The sequence below is a fragment of the Cervus elaphus genome, chromosome 23 (genome assembly GCF_910594005.1).
Source record: "Cervus elaphus chromosome 23, mCerEla1.1, whole genome shotgun sequence".
Classification (NCBI taxonomy): domain Eukaryota; kingdom Metazoa; phylum Chordata; class Mammalia; order Artiodactyla; family Cervidae; genus Cervus; species Cervus elaphus.
The window spans coordinates 56376355-56391411 of NC_057837.1; the positions used below are offsets into that span (position 1 = coordinate 56376355).

General features: G+C 33.3%; 1 protein-coding gene across 1 annotated transcript in view; it reads left to right on the plus strand.

Annotated features, from left to right (window-relative positions):
* SYCP2 (synaptonemal complex protein 2) overlaps positions 1-15057 on the plus strand; it is a 68755-nt gene that overhangs the window by 36537 nt on the left and 17161 nt on the right. The window contains exons 21-30 of the mRNA XM_043882813.1: positions 33-90; positions 1231-1364; positions 1508-1941; positions 9754-9881; positions 10638-10674; positions 12693-12763; positions 12855-12912; positions 13360-13415; positions 13848-13905; positions 14407-14578. Of these exons, the coding sequence (XP_043738748.1) occupies positions 33-90; positions 1231-1364; positions 1508-1941; positions 9754-9881; positions 10638-10674; positions 12693-12763; positions 12855-12912; positions 13360-13415; positions 13848-13905; positions 14407-14578 (1206 nt within the window). The remainder of the gene's footprint in view (positions 1-32; positions 91-1230; positions 1365-1507; positions 1942-9753; positions 9882-10637; positions 10675-12692; positions 12764-12854; positions 12913-13359; positions 13416-13847; positions 13906-14406; positions 14579-15057) is intronic.

Sequence of the window (15057 nt, forward strand, 5' to 3'; positions counted from 1 at the left end):
AATGAGGATACCATAATTTTTGTTTTATTTAGGTGAACTCCAGGAAATTGTTCTTGATTCACAGGCAGCAGGAAGAATAGATAAACCTGTGTAAGTATGAGAATATCCATCTAGTCATTTAGCCTATAATAATGTTACTCTATCTAGATGAATGTAACAAATTTAAAACATGTAACAAATTTAAAGGACCATGGCATCTGGTCCTATCACTTCATGGGAAATAGATGGGTAAAATGTGGAAACTGTCAGATTTTGTTTTCTTGGGCTCCAAAATCAATGCAGATGGTGACTACAGCCATGAAATTAAAAGACGCTTGCTCCTTGAAAGAATAGCTATGACAGACCTAGACAGCATTTTAAAAAGCAGAGACGTCACTTTGCCCACAAAGGTCCATATAGTCAAAGCTGTGGTTTTTCCAGTAGTCACATATGGATGTGAGAGTTGGACCATAAGGAAGGCTGCGCACCAAAGAGTTGATGTTTTCAAACTGTGGTGCTGGAGAATACTCTAGGGAGTCCCTTGGACAGCAAGGAGATCAAATGAGTCAATCCTAAAGAAAATCAACCCTGAGTATTCTTTGGAAGGACTGATCCTGGGAAAGATTGAGGGGAAGAGGAGAATAGGGCAACAGAGGATGAGATGGTTGAATGGTATCACTAACTCAATGGACCTGAGTTTAAACAAGCTCAGGGAGATGATGAGGGACAGAGAAACCTGGCATGCTGCAGTCCATGGGGTTGCAAAGAGTCAGACATGATTTAGAAACTGATAAACAAATTTAAAGGAAGAGGCCTTTATGTTCTTAGAATGTAGAATTGGTTATAGAATTAATCATCTTTCAAGTATTATGATAGTACAGTGGTGAATAGCTTATATGTTTTTTCTGTATCAACTGATAAAACTTTTCAAATTGAGAAACTTGAATGAAAGCTTTAAAATAACAAAGCATGAATAAGATTAAATTTAACCAAGTTTAAATACCCATGAAGATACATGTCAGATACCTGAGATGTATTTAGGTAGATCTCAAAATAGTAGCAATAATGGAATTTTTAGAATAATATTCTTTAATAAATTATATAGTAAGTTTTCATTTTCATTATGACTTATGAAAATTTTTTCATACTTTAACAAATTTCTGTCAATAAACATTGACTAAGAAAAAGTCAAGATCTTGTACCAGAGTCATAGGCTAATGTTTTATAATGAGCAAATGAATTATTTTTCAGGTTACCTGGTATTGTAGACAATACCGGTGGAGATAAAATGCACTCCAAATGGGCATGTTGGACACCTGTAACAAATATTAAGCTGTGTAATAACCAAAGAGCAAGTACTTCATCAAGAGACACATTTAATCAAGGTGAAACCTACAGTTTTTGCTGTATATTATTCAAGGAAATACTCATTTCTTGAGATGTCTTAACAAATATTTTGGTTTTAATAAATTTTATATATGATCAATTTATAAATTTAATAAGGATTAATTTCTCATTTTCCCACTAGATATTGTTATCAACCAAAAACTTAATAAACAAAAGTCATCCTCTTCAATATCTGATGATAATTCTGAGGAAACAGGAAAGGTACAGTATAGGAAGGAGATAATGCAACATAATAGAACAGATGAGGCAGAAGCAGATGACTGCATACGAAGCAGACAACAACCAGGTCACGCTACACATTTGGAGGATAAAAGTATTGAAGATACCAAGCAGAGTGATTGGTGTATTGAATCTGAAACTACTTTTAAATCAGTCCTCCTAAATAAGACAGTTGAAGAATCTGTGATCTATAAGAAGAAATATGTGTTGTCAAAAGATGTGAATACTAATACTTGTGATCAAAGCCCTTCTCAAAAAAATGCAAAGAGTCTTAGAAAATCAGGGAGAAGATTGACGTCTGAGTTTAATTCCTGGGATTTGAAACAAAAAAACACGGTGAGTTTTCAGTGCGTTTTATTTCTGCATATCCATAATATGCCTCCTTAATAACATAAAGGGAAAGAAGCTTGATTAATAGCTACAAATTTAATGTTTGTAATTCCCCTGTGCTTTTCTTAATTGAACTATAGTTGATTTGTATTACATTAGCTTCAGGTGTGTAATATAATAATTCAGTATTTTTATAGCTTATATTCCTTCTAAAATTATTACAAAACAACAGCTGTGTTTCTCTATGCTGTGTGATTTACCCTTGTTGCACATCTATTTTATACTTAGTAGTTTGCATCTCTTAATCCCATACCCCTATCTTACTTCTCTCCTCTTCCTTCTCCCCGCTCGTAGCCAAGAAAGTAATACCCTGTTCCTTAGTTCAAGCTTAGACTCTGAGAATGAGTGCTCCTGAACTCTTTTCTGACCTCTCCCCAGTCCCATAGTGATATAACTCATGTGCCCACTAGTGCGTAGCAGGCATGTAAATAGGTATAGCATGTATGAGCCCTGCAGTTCCTTGTCTCCTCTTGTTGGGTCTCCCCACTCTGTCCCCCAGATTCTTTTGAATATGGTATAGAACTGTCTATGGCTCTCTTATGTGCTTATCTTTCTTTTCAATAAATGGTTGTTTTGTGTGTTTTTTCCCCCCTGTTTTAATGTACTAAAGTGTAGAGACTATGTTCAACATTCATTTTCCTATATGGCCTAGTACAGCTTTGCACATAGTAGCATCTGAAACATTTCTTGGATTTTGCCTTTAAGTTTGACAAGGTCTTTCAAGAAAGGATGTAAATGGGGTGGAGGAAACATGTTGCTCATCCTCATTGGAGCCTCCTTTTCTTCAGATTTCATTGTCTGTAGAACATCTCCAGAACAGTTTTAGCTAGTATAACCGTATTTTGAAACTGAAAGTTTCCTTTTTGTTGCAGTTACCATAAATATTTTCTTTGGTCATTGCTACCAAGATGCAGATTAAAGAAAATTTTCTAATGAGAATACATTTCCACTGGCAATAATGCAATCCTTTTCTTCACTGTGTCTTAATAGATCCAGGATCTATAGGCCTTCATTTATCTTCCAAAGTATTACTAATACCTGGGTAGCCAGATTTCCAGAGTCAATGTAAAATGTTTATATATTGGAGCATTTTAGTGTACAAGTGAAATATTTAATAGCTAATTTTGCAGTTTTATATAATTAGATATTATTTAATTTGTCTTGACCAGACTACTATTTATTTTTGTTTTCAATGTGAAAATCACCTTTTCTATCTATTTTAGCTGCTTTCCATTTTAACCAAATCCTTTCGGTTATTTTTTTCTTATCAGTATGCTGTTTTTCTTTCTAGTCTTAGATGCTATTTAGTTTCTTCAGACCCAGTGGAAGTAAGGTTTTTGTTGTCTGAGTGTTGATCTCTCCTTCAATTTTAAACTATTGTCATTGGAATTTAGAATCACTCCACATAATTTTTCTGATCTAGTCATTTTTTCCTGGAAGCACCAAAACTTGATCACTATTTCTAAGCTGTGCTCTGATTTTTTAAAAAAATCAACTTCTTGTTTTCAGAAGTTCTTTTCACTCCTTCATAGTGCACCCTCTTTATTACTATGCTAGAGTTTCTGCCACTCTCCTCAAAGATAGTCATCTGTCTGATCCTGTCTTTCATTCACTGGATAAGCCCACAGAAATAGAACCTCTGTAAGTTCAGTAGTACAGATGTCCCACATTGACTCCAATTATGTCAAAGTTCTTAATACACTCTTTTAGGGGAGGTTTGTTTTTGCCACATTTTTATCAAGGTGAGTATACCCTGTCTTCATTCTGGTAATCTCAAGAAGAGATAGTAACTTATTATTTACTATATATAAAAACATATGAACTTAAAAAGTGATTAAAATAGTATATTTTATGTCATGCTATATTTGTTCAGTTCAGTCACTCAGTTATGTCCAACTCTTTGCAACCCCATGGATTGCAGCACGCCAGGTCTCCCTGCCCATCGCCAACTCCCGGAGTTTACTCAAACTCATGTCCATTGAGTCGGTGATGCCATCCAACCATCTCATCCTCTGTTGTCCCCTTCTCCTCCGGCCTTAAATCTTTCCCAGCATCAGGGTCTTTATAAATGAGTCAGCTCTTCGCATCAGGTGGCCAAAGTATTGGAGCTTCAGCTTCAGCATCAGTCCTTCCAATGAACACCCAGGACTGATCTCCTTTACGATGGACTAGTTGGATCTCTTTGCAGTCCAAGGGACTCTCATGAGTCTTCTCCAACACCACAGTTCAAAAGCATCAATTCTTCAGTGCTCAGCTTTCTTTATAGTCCAACTCTCACATCCATACATGACTACTGGAAAAACCATAGCTTTGACTAGGCAGACCTTTGTGGGCAAGGTAATGTCTCTGCTTTTTAATGAGCTATATAGGTTGGTCGTAACTGTTCTTCCAAGGAGCAAGCGTCTTTCAGTTTCATGTCTGCGGTCACCATCTGCAGTGATGTTGGAGCCCAAAAAAATAAAGTCGGTCACTGTTTTCACTGTTTCCCCATCTATTTGCCATGAAGTGATGGGACCAGATGCCATGATCTTAGTTTTCTGAATGTTGAGTTTTAAGTCAACTTTTTCACTCTCCTCTTTCACTTTCAACAGGCTCTTTAGTTCTTCATTTTCTGCCATCAGGGTGGTGTCATCTGCATATCTGAGGTTATTTCTCCCAGAAATTTTGATTCTGCCTTGTGCTTCATCTAACCCAGCGTTTCTCATGATGTACCCTGCATATAAGTTAAATAAGCAGGGTGACAGTATACAGCCTTGACATAATCCTTTCCTGATTTGGAACTAGTCTGTTGTTCCATGTCCAGTTCTAACTGTTGCTTCTTGACCTGCATACAGATTTCTCAGAAGGCAGGTGAGGTGGTTTGGTATTCCCATCTCTTGAAGAATTTTCCACAGTTTATTGTGATCCACAGTATCAAAGGCTTTGGCATAGTCAGTAAAGCAGAAGTAGATATTTTTCTGGAACTCTTTTGCTTTTTCGATGATCAAACAGATGTTGGCAATTTGATCTCTGGTTCCTCTGCCTTTTCTAAATCCAGCTTGAACATCTGGAAGTTCATGGTTCACATACTGTTAAAGCCTGGCTTGTAGAGTTTTGAGCATTACTTTGCTAGCGTGTGATATGAGTGCAATTGAGCAGTAGTTTGAGCATTCTTTGGCATTGCCTTTCTTTGGACTTGGATTGAAAACTGATCTTTTCCAGTCCTGTGGCCACTGCTGAGTTTTCCAAATTTGCTGGCATACTGAGTGCAGCACTTGAACAGCATCATCTTTTAGGATTTGAAATAGCTCAATTGGAATTCCATCACCTCCACTAGCTTTGTTCATAGTGATGCTTCCTAAGGCCCATTTGACTTCACATTCCAGGATGTCTGGCTCTAGGTGAGTGATCACACCTTTGTGACTATCTGGGTCGTGAAGATCTTTTTTGTACAGTTCTTCTGTGTATTTTTGCCATCTCTTCTTAATATCTTCTGCTTCTGTTGTGTCCATACCATTTCTGTCCTTTATTGAGCCCATCTTTGCATGAAATGTTCCTTTTGTACAATCTCTGATTTTCTTGAAGAGATCTCTAGTCTTTCCCATTCTGTTGTTTTCCTCTGTTTCTTTGCATTGGTCACCGAGGAAGGCTTTCATATCTCTCCTTGCTATTCTTTGGAACTCTACATTCAAATGGGTATATCTTTCCTTTTCTCCTTTGCCTTTCACTTCTCTTCTTTTCATAGCTGTTTGTAAGGCCTCCTCAGACAACCATTTTGCCTTTTTGCATTTCTTTTTCTTGGGGATGGTCTTGATCCCTGCCTCCTGTACAATGTCACGAACCTGTGTCCATAGTTCTTCAGGCACTCTGTCTGTTGCATCTAATCCCTTGAATCTGTTTGTCATTTCCACTGTATAGTCATAAGGGATTTGATTTCTAGGGTTTTCCCTACTTCCTTCAATTTAAGTCTGAATTTTGCAATAAGGACTTCATGATCTGAGCCACAGTCAGCTCCCAGTCTTGTTTTGGCTGACTATATAGAGCTTCTCCATCTTTGGCTGCAAAGAATATAATCAGTATGATTTTGGTATTGACCATCTGGTGATGTCCATGTGTAGAGTCTTCTCTTGTGTTGTTGGAAGAGGGTGTTTGCTATGACCAGTGCATCCTCTTGGCAAAATATTTTACCACAATTTAAAAAACCCATATGCCTGATTCCCAGAAAAAAAGTAAAACTGAAAGCAAGAGAACTCATGTCTTTTAAGAGTCTCCTTCAGACTTTCTTTTAACCAAGTTATCTAAAATTATGCAGATAATACTTACTTTGTAGTTTTTACATTAAAAAATTAATATAATTTTTAGAGCAGTTTCAGGGATACAGCTATACAGAGAGTCCATATTACTCCATCACTCTATCCCAGTTTTTCCTTTCAGTAACAGTGTTACAGATTTGTTAGAAATGATGAGCCAATATTGATACATTACTAACTCAAGTATATAGTTTACCTTATAAGTCACTCTTTGTATCTTCCATGTGTCTTGACAGATGTATAACAACAGATATTGACCCTCAGAGTATCATGCATAATAATAGTTTCATTGCCTAAAATTCCCATGGTGCATCCCTCCCCTGTTTCTTCTTTCCCCAATCAAACCTCAGACAAAAACTGATCTTTTTACTGTCTCCATAATTTTGCCTTTTCCAGAATACCATAGAGTTGGAATCATGTAGTATGTAGTCTATATATTTATAGACTGAATCATATAGTATGAAGTCATATTGGGCTTCTTTCACTTAGCAATATGCATTGAATATTCCTCCCTGTGTTTTCATGGTTTGACAGCTTTTTTGTTGTTGTTAATGCTGAATCCTTTATATGGACATACCAAGATTTTGTTTATCTATTCATCTATTGAAGGACATCTTGGTTGTTTCCATGTTTTGACACTTAAGAATAATGCTTCTATAAACATTCATGTGCAGGTTTTGTGTGGACATAAACTTTCAACTCATTTGGGAAAATACCAAGAAGCATGATTGCTGGGTCATATGGTAAGAGTATGTTTAGTTTTATAAGAAACTGCCTATCTTCCAAAAGTGGAAGAAGTGGCTGTACGGTTTTTGCATTTCAGCAGCAACAAATCAGAGTTCCTGTTGATCTACATCCTTGCCACTGGGTATTGTCAGTGTTTTGGATTTTAGCCATTCTTATGGGTGCTTGATGATATTAGTTTTAATTTGCAATTTCCTAATGACAGGTGATGTTGAGCATCTTTTCGTATCTTTATTTACAATATTTATATCTTTGGTGAGTTGTCTTCTCAGAACTTTTGCCCAGTTATTAATTGGTTCCTAATTGTTGAGTTTTAATAGTTCTTTGTGTATTTAAGATACAAGTTCTTTATCAGATATATATTTTACAAATATTTGCTTCCAGTCTGTGGCCTGTCTTTTCATCCTCTAAACAGTGTCTTTTGCAGAGCAGAACTTTTTAATTTTAATGAAGTCCTACTTAACAGTTTTTTCTTTCATGGATTGTGCTTTTGGTTTAGCAAATAAAAAGGCATTGCAAAACCCAAGGTCACCTAGATTTTCTCCTGTGTTGTCTCCTAGGATTTTTATAGTTTGCAGTTTACATTTAGGTCTATTATCCATTTTGAGTTAATTTTCATGACGGGTATAAGATCTGTGTCTAGGTTTTTTTTTTTTTTTTTTTTGTCATGGTGATGTTCCAGCACCATTTGTTGAAAAGGGCTAACTTTTCTCCATTGTCCTGCCTTTCTTCCTTTGTCAAAGGTCAGCTAGTTGTATTTATGTGGCCCTCTGTCTGGGCTCTCTGTTTTGTTCCATTATTGTCTTTCTCTATTCCTTCACCAGTACCACACTGTTTTGATTATTGTATCTTTTCATTAAGTCTTAAAGTAGGGTCAGTCCTCAGACTTCTCTGTTAATATTCTGTTGGCCACTCAGGGTCTTTTGCTTCTCCATGTCAATTTTAGAATCGTTTTGTCAGTAACCACAGAATAACTTGCTAGAGCTTTGATTGAGATTACATTGAATTTATAGATCAAGCTGGAAAGAATCAACATCTTGACAACATGGAGCTGCTTATCCGTGAACATGGAATATCTCCATTTATTTATTTAAAATTTTTATTTTATTTTGGCATATAGTTGATTAATGATGTGTAGTTTCAGGTGTACAACAAAGTGATTCAGTTATATGTGTATCTGTTCTCTGTTGTTTTAGATAGTCTTTGATTTTTTCATCAGTCATGTTTGCCTTATATAGCTCTATTATATGCTTTGTTAGATTTACACTTAAATATCTCATTTTGGGGGACCTAATATAAGCAAAATGTAATTTCACATTCCATTTGTTCATAGTGGTTTATAAGAAAGTGATTTTGTATACAAACCTTGTATCTTTCAGTTGTGCTATATATATTTTTTAGCTTCAAGAATTTTTGTTGATTTTTGAGGTTTTCTACATAGACAGTGATATCATCTGTGAACAAAGACAGTTTTCTTTCTTTCTTCCCAGTATGTATGTAGTATATTTCCTTTTCTTGTCTTAGGGCATTTTGTAAGACTTCTAGAATGATGTTTAATAGGAGTGGTGACAGCAGTGATCTTTCCTTGTTTCTCTTATCAGTGGGAAAATATCTAGTTTCTCTTCTTTAAGTTGTAATGTTAGCCATAATTTTTTTTAGATGTTCTTTATCAAGTTGAGGACATTCCCCTCCATTCCTAGTTTACTGAAAATTGTTACTGTGAGTGGATACTGGATTTTGTCAAATACTTTTGCACATCTATTGATATGATCATATTATGTTTCTTGCTTATCATGGCTTATATTAGTTGATTTTCAAATGTTGAATCAACATCACATACCTGAAATTAAGTCCACTTGGTTGTGGTACATAATTATTTTTCTACATTGTTGAATTCAATTTGCTAAACTTTTTGTTGAGGCTTTTTGTACCTATGTTAATAAAAGATGCTAGCCTGTAGTTTTCCTTTCTTGTAAGTTCTTTGATTTTGCTACTAGGGTATATTGGTTTCATACAGTAAGCTAGGAAGTACTCCGTCTGCTTCTATCTTCTGAAAGTTGTGAAAAATTATGATTCTTCCTTAAATGTTCAATAAAACCCAAAAGTGAACCCATTGGCCTGTTGCTTTCTATTTTGGCAGGTATTAATTATTGATTCACTTTCTTTAATAGATTAGGCCTATTCAGGTAATTTATTTCTCTCTGTGTGAGTTTTGGTAAAACTTATCTTTCAAGGAATTGGCCAGTTTTGGTTATCAAATTCACGAACATAGAGTTGTTCATAATACTTTTTTATTAGCCTTGTGATTTATTACCCATGTGATTGTCTCTCATTTCTGATATTAGTAAATTCTGTCTTTTTTCTCTTTTTTTCCCAATTTGCCAGAGGCTTATCAATTTTATTGATCATTTCAAAGAACCAACTTTTGGTTTCTTTCATTTTTTTACAACTTTCCCCCCATGGATAGAAACATTTTTTTAATTGCTACCAAGCACTCTGCACAGTTCTATATGTTAAAAGACTTTATCCTAGGTTGTTTTAGTGCCTAACAAAGCCAAAATTTATTAAATAATTTCTTTTTAAAAACAATACATTTCTGACCCCTTTTATTCCGCTTTGTAGTTATTTAATGAACCAGATTTTTCTTAAATTTTCTTTTCAGCCTTTTTTTTTTCCTTTGAAGGTTAACTGGTAGAGTTTTTAAGTAACTTATAAATTATTTCAGAGAGAAAAGTCAAAAGGGAAAGGATTTACTGATGCAGCAGAATCTTTGATAAATCAAATTAATAAGCGATACCAGCCAAAGGACAGCATACAGTCTGTAAGAAAATCAAAGGAGTCTTTGATTGACAGGTATGCTCTTAAACTTAAGAAATGAATATTTTCCTGACAGATACAACTAAATTATTTTACATAGTTTTAAGGTTAGTTTTAAACATACTTACAGATAATGTAACTTTACATTTGAAAACACAGGTACTTATTTACTTTTATAAATAGTATCTATTTAAATTATATAGAAAGGGAAGTAAAATTGGAAGTAGTCATTTAAGAATATAATATTGATGCAGCATACCATTTCAGAAATCTTTAGGATATAGACATTTTAGAAATTTTATTGAGTCTACGATGAGTAAAACTAAATATATTTAAATATATTGCTGAAGAAAATACCAAACTTAAATGAGCTAAAATGAGTTATTTTAATAGCAAATATGTATTCCTTGTTTGCAGTCTTTTTGAAAGTTTTATTTTATTATAAAATATTTCTTTATAGTCTTCCAGGTGGTTGGTTCCTGTTTAAATTAATTTTGGCTTTATATGGCATGGGAAAAATTACTCTTATGGCAGAACCATTCATTTTAAATTGCCTGACACCTCCTGCTGCATGAGTGATTCAGCTTAGATTTAGCTATTATTGTTGCTGTTAAGTATGGCTGAAGTTGCAAAGGTATAAGACTAGTACTGTCACATTTCAGTTATTTGTAGCATATTAAATATAGACTTAGTGACCCAAATATGTTTTACCTTATATAAAATGGTTTTTATGAAATACATTCTACTGACATTTTAATTGCCTTTTTAACTTTGACAAAACCTTTTTTATAGTGGTTTTTCAAACAAATTAGATCTACAGCTTGGTAAGGTAAGTTTCATTTATTTAACTACACCAAACGTATAGTCAAAGACGATGATAATTTGACTTTACAGTAAAATAGTAGTAAGATGGATGTAGATTTAATGTTTTCAGCATATTGAAAAACAGATTAAACAACTGACAAGTTTAGTGTCAAGTACTCAAGAGAGCCCCCTAAACTTCTGTTCTGCTTTTCAAAGAAAATGCTTCTTTTAACATGTGTGATATTTTTACTTTTTGGTACATGATTCAGTACCATGTTTTTTTCCTAGCTCATCCTATCTCTCTTGACAATAAGATTATTCTGGTCCATATTTTTGTTAGAAATATTTACTCTTCAGCCAGGTTTAAAATATCAGTTATCTTTGATTTATTCCTCACAGTTATCGCCACTTAAAGTTATGAGATTCTCCTTCTGTAATTTCCTCTTGAATCTTCCTTCTCCTGACCATGCCAACTCCAGTTTTGTTTTGTTTTTTATTTCTAATCCCCAGCTTATTACAGTATCCTTTATGTAGTTCTTTTTGTCGCTAATATTGTCTCTGTGCCAATCCATTCATTACCTTCAGTACTAGCTTTTTTACTTTCCAAAGCACACAGCTTCAGTCATGTCATTCTCTTATTCAAAAATCTTTCTTTGGTCTCTGTTGCTTATTGATTTAGGTGGAGACCTAAGCTGGCTCCTAGACCTCTTAAAAGTCTGAATTACTTCGCAAAATTAGTTTCCTAGACATGTCTTGTTTAGCTGAAACAGAATAATTTAAGATTCCCTGAAGTGTCTTTGCTGTGTTTATTCTTTTTCTTCCCCCTTTGAAAAGAACTTTGAAGTGAGTCACTAGGTTCTTTAACCTCTTTTCTCAGTGTCAGAACTTTATTCCTCCTTGCAGACCTTGCTTCAGAGTCTGCCTTCTCCATGAAAACTTTCTAAGGTACCCTGACTCAAAATCCAAATGGGCAAGAATTCTGAATCTGTGCAGCAGTGTTGTTGTCCCTTTTTTTGGTATTTTATTCACTGTTGCAGTTCTTTCTTTCTCTCTTCTGTCTTCTAGAATGTAACTGTTTAGAATCATCTTTGTATCCTGTATAAGTAAGACCTTTGCTCACATTTGTACCTTCATTAATATGGTTGCTTATTTTTGTATCTTCTGTAATACCTAGCAAAAACTGACCTGCAAAAGATGAATTGAGCAAATGTATCTAAACACTGGTGAAAGTCATTTTGGAAAGTTTAAGTCAGATAAGTAATTAAAAGAGTAGAATTTTGAAGGATAAACTTTCTGGAATAATGCAAATTATTATAAAATAGCCAAAATAAATAAAATTGAAGAGGAATCACAACTAAAATGAGTATTTTAGTTTTAATATTCCCAACTTCCAGATATTAGACTTTAATTATTTCTCATCAGTAATCATTTAGTGATATAGTTAAATTATGTCAATAACATAATTACTTAAATATGTTAAGATTTTATTTTACTTCTTGTGCTTACTTTTTGATAATATTGAATATACTTTGAGCAGTAGGCTATAGGAGTAAATTTACGTACATTTTTCCCTAATAATACTATTAATAGTTGGCTGATACAGTTTTGATTCATTCACCTGAGAGTTTGCATAAATCTTAGCCTCTCCCAAAGTTTTTTATTTAACAGTTAAAGCAAATGAGATTCTTGGCGGGGGAGGGAGGTGGGAGGGGAGTAGAAGCATGCTTGTTTTGTAATCCTAGAATCAATGAATTCAGAATACCAGTGAGGTAATTTACCTATGTACAATAATGTCAATAAATATTAAAGATGTAAGGATATTAGTTTTGTATTTGATTTATAATACTTTCTATTATGTTCTCAGTTAGTACTTAAGTCTTCCATTTTTTTAAAAGTGTAGATTAGTAAAGAAACTGTCACAAACGTAAAATTTATATTAATGAAAACACCATTAGAATAATATATGAAAGTTTAGTTGTATATGCTGTTTGACAAGCAAGGTGCAAGTATGAATGGTTTTATGTAAACTTCTTTTGTATTTAGGAGAAGGTTCAGAAAAAAAGTTATAGACAATTGAAGACTACTTTTGTTAATGTTACTTCAGAATGCCCATTGTAAGTAATTTTTCATAAATCTTTAAAAGTTTTCACATTTGAAGAAAAATTTGTTGTATAATGGAGTTAATGTTTCTCTTCATTTTTACAGGGATGATGTTTACAATTTTAATTTGAGTGGAGCTGATGAACCTGTTATTAAACTTGGAGTAAGCTAGAAATCAGAAGTTATTTTGTATTTATTCAGTATTTATTTTATATTTACCATACAATTATTAGAGTATGCTTTCTGATTTCCATCCTCTTATATATATATTTGCTTTAAAATATTTTAAAGTATATTATTAAATTTTTTTAAATTTATTTGGTACCAACCTAGGTATTTTTGATTTTCTTTCAAACCTTTTGGACTAAAGTAGAGAAAAATGAGTAATTGGGGCAACAAGAAAGTCTCTTTCCTTCCTGATGCAAGATTTAAAATTACTACTCTTGTTTTTAATATAGTTTATATTATTAGCTTTCTTCTTAAATATAAAAATATTTTAGTAAGATTTTGTTTCATATGAAGTGATAGAAATGAGATTTTTATGTTAATTTCTTTTGTTATTTACCTTTTAACACTAAGAAAAAAATTTTAACGCTTATTCACAATATAGATGCAAGAATTTCAAGCTACAGCTAGAGAAGCCTGCGTGGATAGTTCAATAACATTGTAGGTATTTTTATTATAATCAGATGGATCAGTTTAAAATACAGCTTCCTCAATTGTTCTTTTTCTTAAATATTTCCTTCCAGTTTGTCTGAGACATTTTAACATATCAAAAGAGTGAATAATATGCTACTGTCCTGACTACTCCTACTATGATTCTGTTATTTTAGCATTTACTTCTGAAATTTATATGCAGAGTCTGTATACTTTTAATATTAGTTGTAATCTGAAAGGATTTAGTAGTCATTTCATCTAACCTTGTTATTTAGTAAATAACTGAGGTCAGAGAGAGTAAGTGATTTGGGCATAATTATATAGGGAGTTAGTGAAAGAGTTAAGGCAGAAAACTCTTAAGAAAACAGGTATAACTGTCCACTCACATGCTACCTTAAAACAAGTAATTATGATTAAAATTAATGCATATTTTTGTTTAAGGGTAGGTTTAAGGAATCATGATGAACTTGAACCTTCTCTCAAAGCAAAAGATAAAAGAGTAAGTAATAATATCCTAATGTGTCTATTAAATCAATATTTGTTTTTAATAATTTTTCAGTGCCAAAGATTATCACAGAACTGGAACACAAAAATATTCGGATCACTTTTTTTTTTTTAACTTTGGAGAGATTGTCCATGTTCCTGTTATATCTTTTCTTATGGTCTCTGAGCTATTTGTAATCATTAGTAATAGAAGATATGACAGTTCTACTCTCTTAAATGGTATTAGGTTTTGTCTTTGTGGAAGTAAGCTGTTTTGATTTAACTTTTAATTAACAACAACATGGACAGCAAAATATGTCAGTCTCTGATCTGGATTTCAGAGTGTATTGCATAGGTCCTTAATGCCAAATGGATTATTTAGCATGCTAAAATAATAAAGAATTAGTTTTTCTGAGTTTCTTGGTAGGTTTTTTTTTTTTTTGCTTAATTTCCTTTGTATGACATATAGCAAGCCAGATTACTTCATCTGTTATAAGGATTATTTTTTTTAATATAGATTGGATCAGATTGTAAAAAGAAAAATCCCTTTAGTGATAGTGACACAGAATATAGATGTGATGACAGCAAGACTGATATTAGCTGGCTAAGAGAACCAAAATCAAAACCACTGATGATGGACTACAGCAGAAATAAAAATGTGAAGAAACATAAAAATGGGAAGAAATCAAGTAAGAAATCACTTTTTATAATTGTCTACCCTTATGACTGAGATAATACCAAAACGCTACAGCAGTTTTTCTTTTTGTTTTATGACTCTGGGTATTATGGTCATATTTAAATCTTTTTATTGGGATCTTAGGGACACAAAATATGGCTTACTGTAATCTTTGGTTCACGACACACTCTCATTGTTCATCTACTCATGGCCTGTTCTTCAGTTATTTAATGTATTAAATATTCATGAGACCAGCACCCTAAACAAAATCAATCCTTGGACAGCACCCCATTCCCGGCTACATCCAACACACATAGGAATTATATAGGAATTTATATAGATGCAATAAAAATTTATTGAAACAGTTTTATTGCAGACATTTTTGTGTCTAAATCTTTCATAAAATGTTTTCCTGGCATAAATCTTCTGTTTCTTTTAGTGAATCTCTTGAAGTAGTTGGATAAGTGTTTGAGGTATATGTTTTTGGCTAGA